The sequence below is a fragment of the Phyllostomus hastatus genome, unplaced genomic scaffold, assembly GCF_019186645.2.
Source record: "Phyllostomus hastatus isolate PE091 unplaced genomic scaffold, TTU_PhHast_1.1 phas_contig_159, whole genome shotgun sequence".
NCBI lineage: Eukaryota > Metazoa > Chordata > Mammalia > Chiroptera > Phyllostomidae > Phyllostomus > Phyllostomus hastatus.
In genome coordinates, this window is record NW_025333640.1 from 39,368,317 (window position 1) to 39,391,316 (window position 23,000).

The 23,000-nt window shown below is 62.5% G+C and overlaps 1 protein-coding gene across 1 annotated transcript; it reads left to right on the plus strand.

Annotated features, from left to right (window-relative positions):
* The first annotated feature begins 1,366 nt into the window (after positions 1-1,366).
* ANXA5 (annexin A5) lies at positions 1,367-23,000 on the plus strand. Its single transcript, XM_045831302.1, has 13 exons — positions 1,367-1,520; positions 1,676-1,717; positions 7,857-7,941; positions 9,095-9,189; positions 10,206-10,319; positions 13,148-13,238; positions 15,088-15,167; positions 15,577-15,633; positions 18,468-18,561; positions 19,575-19,670; positions 21,137-21,195; positions 21,397-21,519; positions 22,496-23,000. Exons 2-13 carry the CDS (start codon positions 1,709-1,711, stop codon positions 22,556-22,558), a joined length of 966 nt encoding a protein of 321 aa, XP_045687258.1. The 5' UTR covers positions 1,367-1,520; positions 1,676-1,708; the 3' UTR covers positions 22,559-23,000.

Genomic DNA, 23,000 nt, shown 5'->3' on the forward strand with positions numbered 1-23,000 from the left:
CCCAGGGAGCTTCGCCCACCTAAAACACCGCCGCCGGCAGGATTCCCGGGAGGACCTTCCACCTAACTGTTTGCCCCAGACCTGCGTTCCAGGCTCCTGCTGGGCAGGGTTTCTGGTTCTCGGGGTACACACGCTGTTTTGAATGAAAACAGTGAGGGCACGTCTCCAGCTAAACACCGGAGTGGTCTCTGCTGTCAGTTGCTGGTGGGCGCTTGGCTCCCAGGGAGGGGAGGGTCACCTGCCCCCGTGTGTGGGGGGGGGCACTGCCGGCACAGGATGAGGTTCTGAGACGAGCGGGGACCCACTGCCCCTACAGGCGCTGTGACCACTTAAATCTAAGGGGCCAGGCCGGGAAGGGGGGCCTGCTGAAGGCCTGGGGCCTCCCAGGGTCCCCGCTGGGACTTCCCCACGGGAAACAGAGGGGCAGGGGGCTGGGCTGGGTGGGAGGGGCCCGGAGGGAGCAGAGGGAGCGAACAGGCAGCGAGGACTAGACTCGGAGGGTGGGTGCACAGAGCAGACCCCCCCGTGCTGGTCAGTTTTGCCGCCCGGCCCGCTGGGACTTGGCCAGGGCCTGGTCCGGCTTATGCTCTGGTGTCTAGAAGTTCCAGACAAAGAACCACACCAGCTCTCCATTCTTGACAAAACCTCCACTTTATTCCCCGAAGGGGACTAGATTCTTTCGTCTTATCCTGAATCTCCGCAGGAGCTGCTGTAGCCCAGACCATCCCGCTGCGGCCTCTAGCGCTGCAGACTTCTGTCCAGTGGCCTGGAGGCCGCCCTGGCCACCCCCACCGCGCCCCCTCCCCCGCCGCCCCAGCACCTGGGAGTCTGTGAGGGGCCCTTCTTTCTAGCTTTGCCTTGTTGCCCCCGCCCAGCACAACCTCCTGCAAATGCGCTCTCTCTCTCCTACATTTGCATTTTAAGTTGCATCCAGGCAGGGCAGCAATCAACCCCGAGTCACATCACAGCTGCAGGCCGATTTTGAAGATGGAAACCGACACCAGGCAGAGGTTTGGGAGTTTCCCGCCTGTGCCACCCAGCGCCCAGGGCCACCTGGGACGTCCTAGCCATGGACACTTTGGGAAACAAAGACGACCCAAAACTTAAAAAGAAATTGGGAAATGCCCTCAAATCTTCTCTATCCCAAGGTCGAAGTTGTCCTTGGCATAGTGACTGCCTGTTCCCGCCAAAAGACACCCACGCACGGCTGCATACTAGCGGGCAGAAGGTCCAGGACAGCGCCCCGCGCCTGTCCCGCCGGCCTTCGGGGAGCGGCGCCCTCTCGGGTCCCACCGCAGCAGCCACAGCCCCGCCCCACCCGCCTGCCCCGCCGGGACGGGCGGTGCCCCACGCAGGCGCACTGAAGCCGGCAGGGGTGGGGGGGGGACTGGGCGGGGCAGGTGGCCCTGGGTGTTTCCGTTGCCCGGAGCAGCCGTCGGAGCCCTCCCGCTGCATCCCTGCCTGGTCCGCGCGCTGCGCTCCACTCCGCTGCTCGCCCGCAGGCTCTGTCTCTCTGTCTGGTGAGTGCGCCCTGGCCCGGGAAGGGTGCCCCGCGGGCGGCTCCGGGCCGGGAGCGGTCTCGGTCCCCTCTCGGTCCCCAGCGGTGGGGAGGGCGGGTCCCAGCCCCGCGGCCCAGGGGTCCGTCCCGGCTCCAGCGCTGCCCCTTGTCTTGCAGGCCGCACCCCTTTCCCGGACCTGAGCAGTCGCCATGGCACAGGTAAGGCCGCGCGCCCGCGCAGCGCCCCAGCGTTTACCAACTTCGTCACCCGCGTCAGGGGACTCCTAGAATCTGCCCGAAAGCCAGCGAAGTTTGGAGTAAAGAGAACCCGCCCCCGGGAATGCGCGCCTGGCTCGCGGCGCCTCTCCCAGTCCCGACTCCCTCCCGCCGCGCGCCCCCGACCTGCTCCGGCGGCGCCTCGCCTGCCGGTGACGTGGCGGGGCTTTAGCGCTCTGCCTTTCGCCCAGATCCCGGAGAAGGGGCCCTCCCCAAACCCGAAGACTCGCTAAAATTAGAACCAGAGCGCGAGCAGCTCGGTCATGTGAGGCGAAGGCATTTCCCCCCCCCACCCACCCACCCCGGCCCCCTTGGTTTCTGTCCGCCAAGTCCCGGGTGTTCTGATACTACGGGTGGGCGTTGGCCCGTTCCCGGCCGGCCGGCCTGCCAGCGCCGCGGCTTCTCCCGGTTGCTCAACCACGTTGTACTGAAGGGAACTGTTCCTTGGGTCGGCTCTGAGGGTTGGTTTTTTTTTTTTTTCATGCAAAACATTAAACAGAAGATCTGCTTTCCTTAAGTAATGGACTCGCGGAGCCGGTTCTGAGTCGAATTTGTCTTGGTTCTGTGTCAGAACTGGGTGGCTTATAATACTGGCTTTCCTGGCCGTCCTCCACGTTGATCACACATGTAGGAAAGAAAATCGTCTGGTAGACGTGCCGGTCTTTAGACCTTGACCATGTCGTAGGGTCTTTTGTGCATGAAAAGTACCACTGCTCAACACCCCCCCCCCCAAAAAAAAAAAAACCCCAACAACTTGCTTTACGGATCTTGTCAATCTAAATGGCTTGTCCGAGTTCAGGTCATTGTTTAAACAAGTGTGTTCCATGCCCACACTGCCTTTTCTCAGAGTTCTCCTTCTCTCTCTAAATCAGATGGGCTTACCTAAATGGCATGGGGTTCCGTGGTCTTTTCCAAGAGAAAATGGGAGGGTTACGATGAGTCGGCAGCTCCACTAAACTCGCACAGGGCCGCTTTCTGACTTCCCCCGTGCACCTAAGGAGTATGACAATGAGCCAGTTCTCACGTTACTCCCAGTGGAACCCGGGGTTTCGGTCCTTCCCCGAGTAAAGGATCCGTTCGGGGGGTTGACTTTCCCCAGAGTTACTTTCCCCGTCTTGATCCGCGGGTGCGGCGATGGAAGGGCGACTTGGCAAGCCCCAGAGAATAATTCTCTCTGTCCTTGCTCATTGGGCCGTTTCTCGGATCTACCTCTTGTACGACGTGTACCCGGTGATGCCTGACGGTTTTCAATCAGTTCCTTTTAATTATGTAGACGCTGTGCCCCAGAGAGCATCCGTGGGCCCAGCTTTCCAGTTGTGGCCGTGAACAACCAACTTCAAAGAGTGAAATCAGGGTCAAGGCCCTTAGAGACACCTGATGAGGGAGAAGGGGGTCTTGTATGAGATGATTATGTGTGTGATTTCTATCACAGTAGCACACCGGACTGTTTTCCTTCCTTTTTTTTTTATTAAGATTTTATTTATTTATTTTTAGAGAGAGGGGAAGAGAAGGAGAAAGGTAGAGAAACATCAGTGTGTGGTTGCCTCCTGAGCACCCCCTACTGGGGACCTGACCCACAACCCAGGCATGTGCCCTGACTGGGAATGGAACCCGTGACCCTTTGCTTTGAAGGTCGGCACTCAATCCACTGAGCCACACCAGCCAGGGCGCACACCAGGACTGTTTTCAAATCAAAGCCACGGTTTTTAGTTACCATGAAAGTTACAAGTACTGTTCAAGATGTGGCGTTGAATTTGCGCTGGCTTTGTGATGAGTCATCCTTGGCAGCTCTTCAAGTACAGCATATTGTTAAAATATTTAATATTAAGACGGGTTATTTTGCCTGTACTCACATGGTGTGCAGAAAGCCCACATGATGGGATCGCACTTGTCCCGTCTGCAGTCTGCAGTTTCCTCCGGACCCCTGTGTGCTTGGAGGGAAGCTTCGGTGTCCAGTTTCAATTGCCCTAGGGTCTACGGCGTCACCTCTCACCTCTGGTTGACCTGTGGGTGTGGGGACCAGGGACCGGGGATCCCTGCTCTGTGGCCATCTGTAGACTCACGGCATCAGTGCCTGAGTCCTAGAGGTGCACTTTTGGCAGACTCAGTCGTGTTATTAAAAATTAATGCCTCACTCATGGAGCCGCTGAAATGTAGCCATCCGCAGCGGTCACTCTCCATGGGCGTGAGCATCTTCCATGCCCGTGTTTCTCTCTGTCCGTAGCTCGGGGCCCCGGCTCACTCCCGCGGGCGCCCGTCTCACCGGGTAGCGGGAGCCAACTTTTTTTCCTAGACAGACTCATGTGTCCTACTTAAGTGCTTTGCTGGGGCATTCTGCACTCCCGGTTTGGGGAAACCGAGATTTGGCCGTATGTCTTAGGTGAACGATCCATTTAACGCATTTTCCTTCGGTTTAAGACTTTTATAGCTTTATTCCCTTAAACATAATGAAACTTTAAACAATTATATTGGGACCGTCTGAATTTAGTTTCATTTATACGGCTAATTATAAAGAGTTAATAGATTCAGGGCAGCAGGAATGTTGTAAAGGCAATACCAGACTACATAATTTTTTGCCAGAAACTTCATGAATATTGGAGTTACCTCCCGGGGGTGCAGTTAAACCGGGCACTGTCGGATTAGAAATGTTTTGGTTGGTTTGGAATCCCTGGGCCGTGGGCCTTTACGCAGGCCCAGTGCAGACCAGCAGGGTGGATGTGAGTGAGTGTGAGGGGAGGGTCACCCCCGCAGAGGGGGTGAGTGTGGCTGCATCTCTTCACGCCGCTCACCTTGAGTCCAGTCTCCATGCAGTGACCAGTCCCCACCTCCCTACACCAGGGTCTTAGGTGGGGTTATCGGTCACCCACGGCCTCTTGTCCTCGCTTTGGAGGCTTAGAAAGCACTAGGTCCCGCATGGCGAGGCTGCCTTGCAAGCCCCGAGGGGTCCCTGGCATTGGGGAGCCTCCCCCCCTCCCCTCGCAGTGGAGCCCTGGGCGGGGGGTCAGCAGTGGGCATGGGGGCCCTTCCTCTGGTGGTACCTGGGGAGTTCAACACGGTGGGCGTGTCACTGTGTTCTTGCGTCGCAGATCCGTTCCTGAGTAAATTTGGTTCACACAGCCTGGGCACTATTCTGAAGCTTCACAAACACGTTGTCAGCTGGGCTTTTTTTTTTTTTTTTTAAATGAATGCCCCTAAGACCTGTCTTTAAGGTTGTTTTTTTTTGTTTGTTTTTTTTTTTTTGATCCAGCCTCTCTGTGTCTTTAAATTCCATGTATAAAAAAGCAACCCTTCACTTGCTTTTGGGTTTAAGTTTCTCCATGTTAGTTTGGCACACCTGGTCTTCGAAGGTAAAGGACTTTTTCATTTGGAGCAAGAAAACAAACCCAGAGGGCCACCAGGAACGTGGGTAATCCTGAAGGTGGCACTGGAAGGGGATTGCGTGTTCGGCCGGGCACTGTCTGAGCCTGCGTGTGATGCCCTTGCGAGGCCGCAGGGGGCAGCGGAGGGTCGGCATCTGGAGCAGCTGGAGGCCCCTGGGGGACGAGGGGCTGAGTGACGTCGCAGACGCAGCCGCGGGGACCACAGGAAGGAGGGGAAGCCCTCTGGCTGAGTCAGGGCGAGTCACGGGTGCGCCGGGCAGGCCGCTCTGTGTGGGCGGGACGGGGTTTGGACCGGACGCCCACCCCAGGGCTCTGCCCTCTGACTCATGCCTGTGAGTCACGTCTGTCCCCAAAACCACTGCGGGCCTTTGCCGGCCTGGGCGGTGACTCCGGTCCTGTGGAATGTGGCAGATGTGGCCCCGCTGCTGGAAAGCCTCGGAAACACCACCAGCAGCCCGGTCCCCTTCAGGGCTGGCGGCCGAGGTTCCGGGGATGCCGCTCTCCCTCCCACCTCCCCCCGGGGTCCCTTCCCCTCAGGGGTCCCGCACCTCTTGTTTGGGGACGTAAATCTCTGCTGTCTGCTCTGTCGCCCACCCTGCCCCTCGTTGAGCTTCTCCCTCTGTGGCTCCTCCGCAGCCTGCAAACTGGATCCAGTGTGTGTTTTTAACACTGTTTTCATGAACCATCGTTTGTGAAATGGGAGCCCCCAGAGATGCTCTGCCTCAGGTCACTGCTCAGTGTCCTTAGTCGGGCTGTCCCCCCCACCCCCCCAGGCACCAACCTCTCTCCCGGGGCCCTGTCCGGTCATCTGACCCCTCCCTGACCTCCTGTGTGTTTGGACAGCCCTTCCTCCCTCCCTCCCTCCCTCCCTTCCTTCCTTCCTTCCTTCCCTTCTAGATCAGCTTCTCTTCCGCTTCCATCCATCATCTTCTTGGGTTTTCTTTTTGTTTCTGGGAGGCCGTGTGGCATTGAGGTCAGGACCCCTGTCCCAGCTCAGCTCCGCCCTGGTCTGGTCACTCGGTGATCCGCCAGACCTTGCTGGCCAGGGAGTGTCCCCCCTGCACCGCGGGGCTCCCCCCTGCATGGTGGGGCTCCCCGGGGACGGCCCGCAGGCAGTGTGGGGGGAGGGGCCCGGTGCTTCTCATCGCCCCGCTGTGCTCATGGGCAGGTGCTCACCGCCCTCCGACCGCAGGTGCCCTTCTCCTCTGGCTCTGGCTGCTGCCCCACCTTCCCTCATTTCTGCCTGGTGACGGGCTCCGCCCCCGGCCCCAGTGCCCGCCCAGGGGGCCTCACAGCCTGCTGGGGGTCATCGAGGGTCCGAACTGCCTCCTGCCCGGGCCTGGGCCTGGCCTTTCCTTTCCACCGCAGCCGCTCCCGGCCCCGAGGGCCCCTCCCCGCCTCCTCCGGTGGCAGTGTCCATGCAGCCTCCCTGTCGCCCGTCACCGGCAGGGCCCATCTTCCCGACTCCGCCGCTGCGGCCCAGGGGACACGCCTGCGGAACTCCCCAGTCCCACGTCCCGAAGGGCCGCCCTCGAGGACAGGACGGCGGGCACCTCCCAGCCCGCTCTGCAGCCCCCACCCGACCCCCCCGGGCTGGCGAAATACCTGCCCCTTCGCCGGGTCGTTGCGTCCTTCCGTGGTTTTATGCCTCTGAGCTCTCCCCTCCCCAGCCTGCCTGGCTGCCTGCCTGCCAGCGCCACAGGCAGCTCCCCGCACGGTTTGGGGAAGTTTTTCCGGTTTCTTCCCAGGCTTCCCACCTCAGCCCTTCCCCTGGTGCTCATGCCCCCCCCCCCCCGCCCCCCAATCCCCCCGGAGAGACCTCTGGGCCGCCCCGCACCTGCTCCCTCTGCTCCCACGGCCGCTGCGTGCTCTCGGCTGTACCCACCCCGATGTTTCCCTCGTGGTCGGCACAGTGCGTGGCGCGTGGGAGGCGATGAAAAGTGGCCGCTGAGTGAGAGAAGGAGCAGGTACCCGTGACCTAAACCATCGCCAGGCCCGAGTCCCCACCCCCTACGAGGGCTCGTGCGGACTGCCCCCTTTTGTGGTGACCCTGGCGGGTCTGCACGGAGGCCTGAGGGGGTCCCACTGGGCAGGGGCAGCCGCGTGTCAGCCCGTGCCCGCTCCCACGGGCCGCCCTCTCGGACCCCAGCGGGTCCCCGCCCGCGCTGCCGCCCCCGTAACGGTGCCGGGCCGTCTGCGGTCGCCGGTCCTCAGCCGCCCGGTTTCCCTGGCACCGGTGTTCCCGAGAGCCTTCCCGGCTTCGTCAGGGCGTCTTAAAGTCCCCTCGAAGTGCTCAGAAGCAGGGCCGGGGCACAGTCGTGTGACAGAGTGCGCTGAGCGTGGCCTGCCCGGGCCAGGTCCTCGCCGCCCGCTCCCCGACCAGAGGGGCGGGGGCTCCGGGGGGGCGGCAGCAGGGGCTGGGGGCTCACCCCAGGGCCACGCCTGCCCCACACAGGCCCGGTGGGTCCCGAGGGCTCCCGGGGTTGGTGCTGCCGACCCACAGGGTCTTGGCCCACTTCAGATCGGCGGCTGCACAGAGCGGATGGGCTGGCCAGTGGGGGCCAGGCTGGACGCGATGGGGGGTGGTGGCTCGCTGTCTCCGTGGACGTGGTTTGACGTGGTTTGCCGGTTCAGCCTTGCTGTGAGCAATGTCACCGCCGCGTCGGCCTCGCCGTGAGTGACGCTGCTGTCTCCTGCCGCAGGTTCTCAGAGGCACCGTGACCGACTTCCCCGGGTTCGACGAGCGGGCGGACGCTGAGGCGCTCCGGAAGGCCATGAAGGGCCTGGGTAAGCCCGCCCCCTCGGGGTCCTGGGGGACAGCGGGGCATTGGCTTTCCCAAACACGAAGTTGCTGATGGGCAGGGGGGACTCACCGGAGAGTGTCTTGGGCTGTGCAGAGAGAGAGAAGGGGCCCCGAGCTATGACCGAGTGACAGGCCTGGCCATCGGTGGCGGTCAGTGTCGGGGTTGGTGGCACGTGGCGGAGGACAGGAGTGGACGCTCTGGGGGGCCGGCACTCCGCAGCCCTTCCCTGTGTGCGCCCACGCCCGTCCCGCTGCCCCGAGCCCCGCACGTCCCGAGCCGGTCCGCTCTGCCCCGCCCCCGCCTTCCAGACCCTCAGGAACCTCTCCGCATGAGGGTCCCCGGGCACACGGATCCGTCCCTAGGCCCCTGCACCAGGGCCCGTGGGTGGGACCCCCTTCCCCAGATGGCCGCCCCCCGGTGAGAAGCGCTCCCCCTCGCCGAGCCGGCCAGCGGCGGCCTTGGGCCTGGCAGGGTGTCTGAGGCGCTCCAGCCCGCCCGGTCCTGTCCGCCCCCCCAACACCGTGACCTCTTAGACAGCACCCTGCTGGGTCCCTGCTCTTCCTCCTCATGTGACCGTCTGTCCGTCTGTCCCGTCCTTCCATCCTTCAAGGCGGGTGCTGCCTTCTCCGTGCCGCTTTCCCCAAGCCCCTCCACCTCCTGTCACTCCGGGACGCCCCTTTGACCCCCCACTGAACCCCAGACGCCCCAGGCCCTGGCACATGCTGCCCTAGCTCCTGGGGGCCGCGTGTGCCTGTGGTTGTTTCCCCAAATTTGTTCCCCAAATTTGGAGAGCGGGCCGGCTCTGCGTCCTCGCTCAGCCCCCGGCACTCCGGGGCTGTGGACGGCCGTGGTCCGGGCGGCTCTTTGTCGCACCCCAAGAACAAGCTGGTGCACCCGGTTTTTGAAAGTCAGGGCTGTTTCCCCCTCCTTCACCGCACAGCCGGGGTGGGGGTGGGATGTGTCGGCTGATACCCCTGGTGTAAACCGTGCGGTAAGTTTTCTAGTTTAATCAGCCACGCAGCGCAGCCTGCCTTCCGGGGGAGGCGCGGACAGTGCGCGGACAGTGCGCGGCTGCAGAGGCCCTGGGGAGAGGGGCGGCTGGGCGCCCTCAGGTGACTGGGGACCCTCCCTCGCAGGCACCGACGAGGAGACCATCCTGACCCTGCTGACCGCCCGCAGCAATGCACAGCGCCAGGAGATCACGGCCGCCTTCAAGACGCTGTTCGGCCGGGTAAGGCTGGCCTCCCCCGGGCGCCCCGCCGGCGGGGCGGGCTTCAGCGGGGTCCTGGGGCCTCGCGCCTCGGGGCAGACCACACGTACTGCACGGGCCCCGCGTTCCTGCTCCTTCTGTTGTGCTTCCAGTTGCGTGACGGTCCGCGGCGGTGGGCGCACAGCTGCTTCTCCTCGGGTGGTGCTCGCAGGGGCAGCCCCTCCTCTGAGCCTCCCCAGGGCTGTTCCGGTGTCTGTTCCGGGCTGCCAGCCTCGGTCACACTGTTTTGTTGTGAGGCGGGCACAGCCTCGGTTTATGCTCCGGGAGCGGGACTTTGAGGAATGAGTTTTTATGTCATGCATTTAAACGCTCTCACCTGGTTTACAATCCGAAGTGGACATTAAATTTGTTACTAAATGGATGAGGGCTTAACACGAAACACTTAGACGTCCTTTCGATATTCTGGAAATTTTCATTCGTTGTTTCATGGAGAAACAAACCCAAAGCAAAAAAAAAAAAAGTCCGTGTGGCACTGGCGCTGGGGTGGGTGAGAAACCTGCTCCTGTGTGATGATGGGAGGCCAGTGGTCCCCCCCACCCCTCCCCCCGACCCCCGCGGCCTCTGCCCTCAGGAGCGGGGTCTCCTCGCAGGAGGGGAAGCCGACCCTGGTGGGGTGGGAGGGGCCAGACTCTGCCCTTCGTGGAAATGCATCTATGATTTTTTGGGGCCGGAATTCTCATGCTTCTCAGGGCAGTATTTTTAAAAAAATAGATACTTTTTAGCATGCTTTGAAAGTACTCCTCCATTTTTTAACTCCTGAAGTAAGGAAAACGTCCCCTGGTAACCGTGACCTTGGACACGCGCGTGACTTGGCTTTCCCTGGTGGGGTGGGTGGGTGTCCTTCCCTCGCGGGCCCCCCCACCCCATCCTCGGCCGCGGCCCCGCGCAGAATTCCTCAGAGCGGCAGCCCTGCTCCCACGCGGGGAGAGCCTCTGGAGGGTTCTGCCCGCTGACCCCGGGTGTCTCCTGTGCGGCAGGACCTCCTGGACGACCTGAAGTCGGAGCTGACCGGGAAGTTCGAGAAGCTGATCGTGGCGCTGATGAAGCCCTCCTGGCTGTACGACGCCTACGAGCTGAAGCACGCGCTGAAGGTGACGGGGGGGCCGGCGGGCCGGCCCGGCGCGGCCCCGGGTGGCGCGGCCCCGCTCTGTGTCGGGGACCACCTGGTCCTCTTTTTATGTCAGGCACGGTGGGATTAGCCCTGCCGGGGTTCCTCGGCGCACAGAACCGGGGAGGCAGCGAGGAGAGAGAGAGAGAGAAAATCCCGTCCGACCAAGCCTTCCTCCCCCAGGCACAGAGGCCAAGACTGTCCCACTGTCTCGCCCCCTTCTCTCTTCGGGACCCCTCGCTCCCGCTGCCCCCTCCCCCAGGCACACCCCCCACCCTCTCCTGCCCTCTCCTTCCCCCGGGCTCAGTTTCTGCCTCCTCCCCTCCCTCCCGGCCTGCCTCGTGATGCTGCGCTCTCGGGGCCTGCACGCGGGCACGTACCTCCACCTTCCTCCCCCACCTGTGCTGAAGGTGCCTCTTTGGGGAATCCGTTCCACTGACTGCGTCTCCTGCGGCTCGCTTCTCTGGGGCACTTCTTGCTACGCCGGGCTCCGTGCAGGCACCCAGCGGCCCTGACTAAGTTCTCAGGGTGGGGCGGGGTGGGGGTGGGAGGCCCTGACGTCTGGTGCTGAGCGCCCGCCCAGCTTTGCCGTGGGGCGTTGCTTGGGTCTGGCCTGCTGCTTCCTGGCACCTCCTTTGTGCCCTGGGATACTGCACCTGTGCCAGACCAGGATGGCGGCTTCTCTCAGCCCCTCGCCGACCACTCCTCCCCACTCCTCTCGCTTTCGTGCCTACGACAGAGGCCTCGGGTCCTCCTTTTCCCTGCGCCCCCCCCTCCTCCTACCGGAATGGGGGGTTTTTCTCTCTTTACCTTAGTCTGCACTGCCCACCCCTGCCACTTCCTCTCCAGGGCCTCTCTCTCCCCTTTCTCCTACTGTGCCTTCAACCAGAGACTTACTGGACCAAAACAAACTTCCCCTGGCCCCTTTCCCTCTCCTCCCTGCAAGGTAGCTGCTGCCTCCCAGCCTGCACTCGGCAAGAGGTCCTGACACCGAAACGTCAGCCAGGGCAATGTGGTTATGGGCGTGCTCAAGAACTGTGTAAAGGCAGCTGATATAATAGGTTCCTCCCTTCCCTGCTGCTTTCCACCCGTAGGCTGTGCTTTGCTTTTCTTGGAACAAGGAAATAGGAGAAGGACTTCCTGAAAATCTATCTCATGTTGCTCTGATGTTTGCTGAAGGCTCACAGTGAGTGAGGACGGTGTTCACAAAGGCGGTTAAGCACCTTGCCTAGGACACACTTCCGGGTGCTGGCTGCAAGCCACGCTCTGAACATAACACACTGTGTACGGCACTGGCAGGCCGCTGCTCTCCCGTCCATCCCAAGGCTTGCTTCCACAACACTTTACAGCCTCGGGGCCGAGGGCCTCGTTTAGTCCCAAGCTGCTGTGCAGCCTGTATCATAGGCCCAGTGCTCCTCAGGTGCTAATTCATAAGGAATAACTACAAAAAAAAAAGAAAAAGAAAAAGAGAAAATCACAAGCATGTCATTTAATCCTGATCATGCAGTTAACTCAATAATAGGGGCTCTTTACATTTTCAGTAATTTTTATAGCCTTTTATCTTTTATTTTCACGCCTGTCTTTAAAACATTACAGATTAGGTATTTTATCTTTTAAAACAGAGACTTGGCTGATGGGGTAACAATCACACCATTAATCATTATGGGTTAAAAAAATAAAGCTTCACAGCATTTTCAGAGAGGGAGGTGTAAACGCTTTCCGAGAAGTAGCGGGTCAAGTTGTTACAGTTTCAGTGTAGCAGGTAAACTGCTGGGCTTCCCTTGACCGGTGCCGGATACATTGTATCAACACCAGCACCCTGTGACATTCCTTTGGACTGAGGGGGTGGGAACTGCTTTGAGTCTCAAGGAGAACGGAAGGGGACTGAGCAGCAAGGACACCCGGTGGTGGGGGGGCTGGGGGGCCCTCAGGGAGCCTTCTGGGAGCGGGAGCGGGAGGGCCCGAGCTGGGAGCCACTCTGCGCTCACCTCCCCCCCCCTCCAGTAATGGCCATGTTGGAACAAGCCCAATCGGAGGTCATCGGAAAAGGGCATCTCTGCACAGCGCTTCTCAAGTGTTAGCAGTGGCGGGGCTTCTGCCGGAGCAGAAATCTAGGTCTTCCAAGTGCTTGATGTTTGCTCGAGAAACAGACACACGAGGAGGAGACTAATGCTTGAACATCCTGTCTTTTAAAACCCAGTCCGGCTGCATGGTCGCTTGTGTCTCCTAGTGTATCGGTGTCGGCGTGACTTTGGCAATCAGGAAACGGGAAACTGACTGAGGTTATTTTTTAGAACCCAGAAGGGCAAGTCCCAGTTCAATGCACAATCGCTGAGCGGCCCCTGCGGCCCCTGCAGCCCCTGGGCCGGGCCTGTCTCTGCCCCACGGAGGACCTAGTGCAGGGCGGGACTCGGGTTCGGAGATTCAGGTTGTTTACGAGGCTCCTCCGCGTGAATCCCTGCAAAGGTTACATTGTTCCTAGTTCAGCCTTTTTGTCACGTCCCGGGTCATCGAAATGTTTCACTTTTAAACTGTCTAGAAGTAAACAGATAAAATCACAAATTTGTATAGTCCCTTATGTCTATATATGCACGCTTACGGAAACATTGTTTCTCATTAGACAGAAAGGGGTGCAGAGAATTAATTGGCTATTTCTTGTTTTGGTCACCAGCGGAACTCACTGTACCTGGAAGTGAATGTTACGTTGGTTACTCTCTATGTACTTCTGCAGCGGGGGTACCGTCTGTTCTGGGAAAACCACTTTCTTTTTGGCCTCACTGACACGTTTTTTCCTGTGAAACCCCCACCCAGGGCGCCGGCACGAACGAGAAGGTGCTGACGGAGATCATTGCCTCCAGGACGCCCAGAGAGCTGGCGGCCATCAAGAAGGTTTACGAAGAAGGTACCGGGTTCCCCCTGAGTTTCCCTGGCGCCCACTGGAGCGAGGGCAGGCCCGCGGTGCCCGGGCGGCAGGCGTGGGCTCGGGGGGCCGGGGGAGGGGTGGGGGAGGGGGAGAGTGGGCCTGTGCCCAGCCCTCTCCTCCAGCCCTGTCTGTCTTCGTGGCTGGACGGGGCCCAGCCGGGAGGCAGAGGGAGGTGCGTGTGGCCGCCACCTGTGGCCGCCTGGGAGCTGCGTTTGGTGTCACGGCCGGACACCCTTTCTGAGCCTGAGGGGTGAGCCCGGGTGCCGCCAGCGACGGGCGGGGTGTCCCGGGGGCACCGTGCCTGCTGGGGTCCCCACTCAGCCGCATGGCCGTCCTGAACCACTCAGGGGACGCACCCTGTGCAGTCCGGTCCTCGGGCGTTTGCTGTCTGCTTAGGGGTGGCACGGCCTGGCAAAGGGCACCAGGGTGGCGACCCTCACACCGGACTCAGACCCCAGAAACATGCAGTGCAAGAACCCGCTCAGTCGTGGCCGTGGGTGCCGGGGGGAGGCTGCGGGCGCAGCGGGGGCTGAGCAGGGCGTCCACACCGGGCGCGTTTGGGGTCGGGGAGGGAGGAGGGTGTTTTCAGTCCCCCGCCGTCTGCGGCGTCCTGGAGACCGGCCTGCAGAGAGCGTATCCAGGGAGCAGAACCTGGCTGTGCGGGGAAGTGTGCCCGTCCCTGGGGGAGGGGGTAAACTGAGGCAGCGCGGCCAGGCTGCGGCGGAAGGTTGCACGAGCGGCTGGGGAGAAGTCGCACTTGATTCAACGGCACCATGGGTTCCGAGGGGGCGTGGAGGCCCGCACTGGGCAGCTGACTGACTTAATCACAGCACTCTCTGGGGCCTTTTCAGTAGAAGCTCCCGGCTTTTACCCCTTCTCTGCTGAGCCGCGCGGCGAGGCCTGTTAGCGCCCCGGAGCGGGGAGTGCCGTCCCCGGGGCTGGCCGTCCGGGGGCCGGCGGGACGGGGCGGGCTGGGCTGGGCGGGCTGGCGGCGCCCGAGCCCCCTTAGTCTGTAGCTGGGAATCGCGGTGGGAAGGGACACATTTAAAAATGTCACTGCTCTCTCTCGGAGTTAAGTGTGTTTGCGGCAGAGGAAAAAGGTCTTTTTATAAACGTGGAAGGAAAGGCCATGCCCACAGAAAGGAAACTCAGGCCATGAGGGCAGCAGATTCAGCCCGCGCGCCGAAAGAATGTTTAGAACCTGCCGCAGCTGGCTGTCCACTCCGGGGCACGACCCCTTGTCCCTGAGCTGTCCATTAGAAAGTGACACCAGCCAGCACAGCAATAGCCGTCTTGTGTGAATGAGTCAAAACTGTATGCATTTTTTTGTGTGATGCTGGCAAAATACATGTTTTTTGCTGCGCTGCAGGGTTTTAGTAGTTAGTGCCCGTTACTAACGGAAGCAGCTGAAAGAGGGGGAGAACCGCGGTGTCAGAGGACGTGAGACCTTAGGAGCAATGCAGGCCACTGAGGGGAAGCAGGGCCAGGCTCGGCTTTGGGGTCGATGGTATCGCGGGGGCTCCCTAGGCCTCCCATGTCCTCAGACTCACAAGCACCGCGGCCGAGAGCATCTCTGAGTGGCCGAGTCACGGCTCGGGCTTGGGCTTGAGCTTGGGCTTGAGCTTGGGCTTCCCCTGCTCCGGGGAAGCTGGGCTTTGTTCATGCGCAGCTGCCTGCGGCCGTCGGAGCGCCGGGTGCAGTGCAGAGAGCAGGCGCGCCGGCCCGGTGTTCCCCCTCGTCTGTCCGCCCGGTGGCCAATGGGGCGGGAGGGCTCTCTTGGGGGAGGGAGCCGTGAGCAAGCTCAATGTCACTTGTCCCTCTGTTGCAGAGTACGGCTCCAGCCTGGAGGATGACGTGGTGGGGGACACCTCGGGCCACTACCAGAGGATGCTGGTGGTGCTGCTGCAGGTACGGGGGGGCGGGGTGCGTGTTTTGGTGAAAACGTCAGAAGCCTCAGTAAACTCACCCGAAATGACTTTCATCGCGTCTGGCGCTTGACCCTTCTGGCCGCCCGGTGTCCTTGTGTGCCGGTGTTCCGGAAGATCTGGCCAGCGCTCTCACCAGCGGACGCTTAGCGGCGTTTGGGGATATCACTGCCCTCTTCACGTCTAGACCCTAAGGTGAAGACGGGCGGGCCGGTGTTGGCCAGTGAGTGCTGGGCGACAGCGCGAACTGTTGTGAGGACGGACACGGTCTTGGTAAACGCACGTTGTTCCAGAGCAAAAGGCTTTGTCCGTGCGGCCGTCGGGGGCAGTCGCGTGGCGTCTGCGCGGCGGTGCTCCCGGAGGTCGGTGACGGGGCGCGTTCTGTCTTCCAGGCCAACAGAGACCCCGACACGGTCATCGACGAGGCGCAGGTGGAGCAGGACGCGCAGGTGAGTGGGACCGAGGGGCGGTGGCCGTGCCGTGACCGACCGGTGACAAACAAACCCGTGCTCACGCGGCCTCAGGACTGTCCGGTCGCCACGGCATCTGGGACGGCCCGCAGAGCGGAGGGCCCCTGGTCAGGGGGTGGGGTGGGGGGGGAGCACCGTGTGTGGCCGTGTATCATGCGCACCCGTGTCTCTGTGCACATCACAGACACGGGATAGTCACGCCCAGCAGTACAGCCGTGGCGTGAGGTCTTTATGCCCACGTGTAATGCGTGTCCTTATTTTCCCTCAGAACTTGGGGTGAGAACATTACACGCAACAAAACACGGTACCCTCCTCTCACGTCTCTCATGTGGCCAGCAGAATGGTTTATCCCGAAGCTGAGCTGAAATAAAATAAAAGTCACACAGGAGTAGTGAGTTCCGCCTCGGTACGCTGCTTCTCTGGGGTAGTGGAGCACCCACAAAACAACCAGCCACCTGCCCGCCCGCCCGCCCACAGGTGCTGCTGCTCCCAAGGGGGCGGCGGGTCTTGGGGCGGCCTGCCCTGAGGGTAAAGACGGAAGTGTTTTAGGGGTGGTCGGTGCCTTACTCTGCAGCAGACGGCAGATCGTTAGGGCCCGGAAGCTCCTCCGCCTGTCCTGTCCTTCGGCGGCGTCCCCAAACGGGCTTGCCGTCTGGCCGGCTGATTTCTGGGGACCCCCCCGGGGGACAGCGCCCGCGGACGGCGGAAGGGCCCTCCCGTAAGCCCTGCTGCCCTGCTGCCCTGCTGAAACCCGGCCCGAGAGTCCCTGTGCGTCGCCGCCTGGGGGTGGAACGGGCCTCGGATGAGCCGCTGTGCTTTGTAACCGCGTGCGTGCCACACGGACCGGCCTCCTCCCCTGCCGCGTCCCGTGGGTGCTGTCTCGGAGGGACAGTTGGCCTCGAGGGGGGAAGGGGAGCCGGAGGCGGAGGGGCCGTGCTTAGCGAGCCCCCTGGTTGGTTGCCTGGCCTCGCAGCCGGTGGTGCCGTGAGCTACAGAGTTTCCGTCAGTGGCAGGCGGAACCATTGTTCCCCCTCTTCTGCTCTGCAGCTGAGGGCTCCGCGGCCCAGGGGGGCACCGGCGCCTCCTCTAGGGCTCAGAGACCAGGACGGGCCCCGTCTGCCTGACTCCGGAGCCTCTGCCCTTGGTCCTGAACCAGGGCTCCCCAAACCACCGTGCTCGGGCTGCACGCAAAGCCCCCTGATGGGGAGGGGACGGGAGGAGGGGTGAGGGTGCCCCTTGCAGGTGGCTCCAAGGTCACCGGCCCCTCTCTGGCGCCCAGCCAGACGAGAGGGAGCTTTTCGGTGCCTTTGCCGTCACTGCCACCGTGCACGCCGGCCGAGCGGTGGCTCTAGAGCAGACGCCGACCCCCACGCCGCCGCTCCGCCCGGAGATGAGGCCACGGTGCTCAGCATGGCTTCTTCACGGATTGTCCCCCTGCAGCAGGCCTCACTGCTGTGCCCACCGGAGGGAGTTCTAGAAACCGGGGCCGTTGGCGACAGGGAGTGTGTCCCGGGCCGGCAGTGCCCTGCGGGGCACCCGCCTGGGTGTTCCGGTGCCCGGGGCCTCTCTGTGTCGGAGACGCCGTATCTCTGCGACGTCGCCGTGGGTGGCCATTTCTGTTTCCTCTGTGTTTTTTTCCTGAAGTGACGGACTTTTCAGTGGGCGCGTGTTACTTCTGTGGTGAGACCCGAAGGGCCGCTTGCAGAGCGCGCTGGAGCACCATCCTCCGGAGCTCCTGCAGGTCCCCGGGGAGCGCTTTCCGGTTCCACACGGCACGCCCCCACGACCAGCGTCGCTGTCCTTCGTTGTTTCTGTCAGGAACACAATTTAAAATTGGGTGTAAAGCTGTGACGCTGCTTTGCATCCTCTGGAAACAAGAGCAGGTCTGCACGGCCACAGCCCGTGCTCCTGGGCACGCTGGGCTCACCCTGAGTGGTCCGCGGCGCGAGGGGGCGGGGGCCGCCGGAGCCTCGAGGAGCAGCCCCACGCACCACCTCCGTCTGGGCTTCGTGGGTGGGCTTCCCGTGACGTCAGCGCTCGAGAGGCTAGTGTAGAGACGTCGCAGAGTCCTCCGTGGGTGTGAACAGGTTACCCACGTCTCAGGACGTGGGCCCCGACTTAGTGATGGTGTTTGTATGTCACTTTGTGTCTTCAGTAGTCACGTGGGCACAGGGAAGCATGCGTTTTCCCGTGTAAGGAAGTACACGTGGAACGTGAACTCGTATGGGACCAGTGCGTGGGAAGCGCCTGCCGGTGCTGGGCACGGTCCTCCATCCACGGCCCTCACACGCGCACCGCGACCCTGCAGGACTGTGGGGCCGGCTTGTGCTCCGGTCACCTTCCCGGTGTGGACAGGGCATGGGACGTCCCTTTCCGTCGGGTGGCGCAGGTGGTAGCTGCACCACCACTCAGGCGGCTCAGCTGCAGCGCAGGCCCAGCCGTCAGGGCCCACAGCCCAGCTGTCGGGCAGTGTCTTCCCTGGCCCTGGGCGGGCGCCCGCAGCTGCCTGCAGCCCCGCCCTGGCTCCCGAGAGACTGGACGTCACGGCAGACGCCCTGGGGACATCCGCCTCATGCCGGGGCTGCCTGCGTGTGGAGCTTGGACCCGCCGGCCTCCCGTGCGGGCCCCGGAGGAGCCCCAGACACAGTCCCCGGGTCTCACAGCAGGGGTCCTTAGACCCGGAAGGCGTCGGGTGGGGGGTCAGGCGGGTCGGCGTCCAGGGCGTAGAAGCCCCGTGAGTCTCGGAGCCCAGGGACTGGGGGTGGGAGGGGGGAGGAGCGGGCCGCTCACCGAGGCTGGCATCTCTCCTGCAGGTGCTGTTCCAGGCCGGAGAACTCAAGTGGGGCACGGACGAAGAGAAGTTCATCACCATCTTCGGGACGCGGAGCGTGTCCCACCTGCGCAGGGGTGCGTGCAGGGCAGGGCGGGAGCCAGCACGCCTGCTGCTGGGCACTGCCGGGATGGGCTGGGGTTTGTGTGTCTTCTTTTCCCTGGCCTTGAGAGCTCTCACCGTTCCCTTCGCTGCTGTTGTGGCTTTCTCAAAGCCCGAGGTCCTTCGTCCACCCAGTGCTGTCGGAGGGGGAGGGAGCGGCTTCTGGACTGTCACCCCCAGTCGCAAACCACGGGGCTGTGGTCCCCTAGACGCATTTCTGTCTAGATGGTGGTGACCAGAACCTCATCTCTGATAGCCATCAGTGCATGTCATATCAGGCAGGCATGAGTGGGGGGCTAGTGACAGAAAACCCTACTGATGGTGGCTGTAAAACCTGCGTTTTCTGCCTGGCTGGTGCGGCTCGGTGGATTGAGTGCCGACACGTGAACTGAAAGGTCGCTGGTTCGATCCCCCGTCAGGGCATATGTGTGGGATGTGGGCCAGGTCCCTAGTAGGGGACGTGCAGAGGGGTAACTGATACACATCAATGTTTCTCTCCCCCCCTCCTCCTTTCTCTGGAAATAAGTAAATACAGTCTTAAAAAACAAACAAACTGGGCTTTCTGTGGTAGGATTCCTCGGCTAATTTGGCAGGACGTGGGCTCTTTCTCTTGGCTGCTCCACTGTCCTTAGTGGTTTGGTGCCTCATTGTCACAAGGTGGCTGCTGTAGCTCCAAACATAGCAACCATCTTCCCAGCAAGAAGAAAGGGGTAAACGAATCATATGTATGAGTTTTAGTAAAGAGAGAGAAAGATTTCTCAGATCCTTTCCAGGAGATTTAGCTTCAGGTCCCCTTGGGTATAACTAGTAAGGAGCGGCTGAGAAATCAGGGAATAAAACATCCGTAACCAGTTGTTCAGGGCGAGGCACAGTGAGGCTGGGAACCAAATCAGAGACTCATGTTTGGTGGGGCCGCGCCTGGTTGGAGTAGATGTCTTCTCTCCGGGATTCGCGATCGTTCGGTAACGGCCGCTGTTCTGCTCCGCAGTGTTCGACAAATACATGACCATCTCTGGCTTCCAGATCGAGGAGACCATCGACCGCGAGACGTCGGGCCATCTGGAGCAGCTCCTCCTCGCTGTCGGTGGGTGGTTGTGCGACGCATGCAGAGTGTCTGGTGTTGAGAGCTACGTAGAGTCGTTCCCTCCGTTTAGGCTGTGTCTGGAAAGAGCCACCTGTTTCTTTGTGAACACAATGGGAGGCGAACTCCTCCATTTCCAGTGCCGGGTCTGTTCTGATGAGGGAAATGCATGACCGTCCGTCCGGTCCGCTCCCCTGGCCCTGCGGGAGTGCGGGAGGAGCTGTCTCAGAACCGTGCTGACGCCGCACGCACCGAGAGTGCTGCTGCTGCGCCATGAGCCGGGGCCGGGGCCAGTGACCAGGGCTTTCTCCCAGAAGCGTGTCACTGTCGTCCTGGGTCCTGTGAGGGTCAGGTCCCTCCCAGCGCCATCCGCCCTCCTGCTTGGCGGCAGCCGGAGGGACCGGCGTCCGATGGGGTGTTTCAGTGTAAAAGCTTTGGGACTTCACTTCAGCTAAAGGTTCCGAACGACCTGGAAAACCTGGAGGCCCGAGGGAGACCGCTGGTTGTGGTGTCGCGGGCCCTCCCAGTCCAGGGACAGTCTCGCTGGCGAGTAAGTGCCCAGCGGTGGTGGTTCCCACACTTTGGAGTTTGGCGTGGACGTCTGTCCGCCGCTTGCTCCCAGCTCCCGGTGTTGAGCGCCCGCTGTGCCCTCGTCCTGGGTGTGGGGGGGGGGCACTAGCCGCAGGCTCCGGGGCAGCAGCACCCACGGGGGCCTCTCACTGAGTCCGCAGCCTGTGGGCGTCTCCCTGGATCAGAACACACTGTTTGATCCAGGCTGTTTGTGCAAGCATTGGGAAGGGGAATTTTCCCCGTCCCCCTTGAAGGATTGTTAGTTCTGCACAGTGAGGAATTTTCACGTAAGAGTTTCTGGAGCTCAGCAGACGGAGGACTGAGCAGCCCTCACCACAGACGGGCACAGGCTCGGGGGACGTGGTGCCTGTCGCCAGCTTCCCCGGGGGTTCCCACTGCAGGGGGCGCCCCGCCTGCCGCTCTGCGCGAGTCCCGGCTGTCACAGGGCACGGACAGGACACTAGGTCCCAGTCACAGGCGGACAGTCCAGGGTCTGTGGAAGGCTCGCTAGTCTGGCCGTACGTGCTGGGCTGTGCTGGGCTGGGACTTGAGGATTCCTCGGCGATGCAGGAGGCAGCAGCAGAGCCACCAGAGCTGCCACAGCTGCTAGAGCGGGCAGGTGCTGGGGGACCGAGGGGCTCGGCCCCACGCCCCCTGCACCCTTGCCCCCCTACACCCTACATGTCCGCCGCGTGCGCCTGAGGACTCGGAGGGTGGCCCAGCCAGGCCCGCGTCCGGCAGACCTGTACACAGGAGCTCCGCCCGCTTGCCGCGCGCCCTCCCCGCGCCGGTTCTGCGCACTCGCACGCGAGGGCACCGCGGCGGAGCGTCTTCGGTCTAAGGCGGCCTGAGCCGGTTCTCACCGGCTGGGCCCTGACGCGCGCCCCCTCTCCCCGCAGTGAAGTGCATCCGCAGCGTGCCGGCCTACCTCGCCGAGACGCTCTACTACGCCATGAAGGCAAGTGCGCCCCTCCCGGCCCCTCTCTGACTCTCTCTCTCCGGTCATCACCTTCCTGCGCCTGCGACTGGGTGCTAGGGGACGGCCTGGGGGACTGCTCCGCTCTGCTAAGCGGTTCCACTTTACTGGGTCACCCTCCCCGTTGGGGCGCGCGGTGCTCCGCCGCCGTCAAGCCACGTGCGCCTCTTGTCCCTTTCCAAGGGCGCGGGGACCGACGACCACACCCTCATCCGCGTGATCGTGTCCAGGAGCGAGATCGACCTGCTGAACATCAGGAAGGAGTTCCGGAGGAACTTCGCCACCTCCCTTTACTCCATGATCAAGGTGAGGAGGACCCTCCCGACCTTCTGCCTGGAAGGCCGGCAGGCAGTTCTGAGGTTCCGTTTGAAGCTGGGGGTGGGGTGGGGGGCGGGGGGCGGTGCGGAGCCGCGCAGGGAGAGGCTGCAGCGCGATGGGGCGGTGGCGACCGCCGCCCCCGCACACCCACCCCTCCCGGGGAGCACTGCGTGTGTGCTGTGTGTCCTTTCCCTCCGGGCCTGTCCCCGTCCCCACTCCCAGTCCGGGGAAGAGCCAGCTGGCTCGGAGCGCGAGCAGGTGAAGGGCCGCGGCATCGCTGCAGTTCTGCCGTCCTGCCAGCAGGGGCGCTGTGGCCGGCCGGCAGTTACACTTGCTTGCTCGCGGCCCTTCGACTTTCTCCTCCTCCCTCTTTCCGTTCCGTCTTCGCTCCCCTGGCCCCGCTCCCCCGCCCCCCCTCCCCTTTGTGATAAAGAGGAACGTGGGCGCTGTGGCCATCAGCCCCACGGCTGTGCTAGCTTTTGACTTCCCGCGTGTGGTGTGGCCGGGCAGAAGGGCCCGCGAGCCCACCCACGCGCTCTGGCGTGGGCATCAGTCTGGCGCGCACACCGGTGCGCAGGCGCCCCACGCGGTCTTGGCGGCGAGGCCGTGCAGCCAGGCGGTGCCCCCACCGCCCGGCTTGGCCAGACACCCGCTGGGTGGTGCTGTGGGATCGCGCTGGCGCTTATCCACGACGCTGGGCGTGAGCGCAGTTGTGGAAGGTTCCCTGTCCCCTGGGACGCCAGAGGGCAGAGCTGCGTGCGCCTTCGAGGGGCGGACCCGGGGAGTGAGGCCGCAGTCAGGTCGGCAGGAGACTCCCGCCTGGTGTCCCCCGAGCGACCGTGGGGGAGAGATTGCCCACGGGGGAGAGAAGCCACATGCACAGGCCTTCCTGCCGGCCGTTCTTGGTTTTCACTCCTGGGGGGCCTGGGAGCCGTGGGGGTAACGGAGAGCTTCTGGGTTTCAGGGGGACACGTCTGGCGACTACAAGAAGGCCCTGCTGCTGCTCTGTGGGGGCGAAGACGACTGAGGGGCCGCACCTGAGGCCGCTGCACCGCCGCCCTCCGCACCGCTCGCCGCCCTCCGCACTCCACGGCCCGGCTGCGCCTCCCCCGCGCCGGCACCCCGACCCAGCCCCGGGCGCAGGATTCCCGGGCGGGCTGCCCCCCCCCCGCCCCGCCCCGCCCCGCCCCAGATCCCCCTGCTGACCGTGGCAGTCCCCACGCGCACTTAGGTACTGAGGCTGCAGTCTGCGACACTTCAGGTGCCCTTAGGAGGTCAGACTGCTTTTAGCCTCTTCAGCGACTTCACTGATACTAACTCGATAACCATATCACCTTAACTGGAAGCTTAGCCTTGACCTCGTGAACCCCAGGACGGCTCGGCATCAAGGCCACCACTGAATTAACCCTGGAGAATCATGGTAGCTGTATGTGAAGATTAGCCATAAATAAACGTGGCTTCTCCCTGCA

Coding starts and splice junctions, on each gene's coding strand:
- ANXA5 (XM_045831302.1), top strand. Junction 19,671..21,136: donor GCAGCTCCTCCTCGCTGTCG/GTGGGTGGTTGT, acceptor CTCTCCCCGCAG/TGAAGTGCATCCGCAGCGTG. Junction 21,520..22,495: donor CCCTTTACTCCATGATCAAG/GTGAGGAGGACC, acceptor TCTGGGTTTCAG/GGGGACACGTCTGGCGACTA.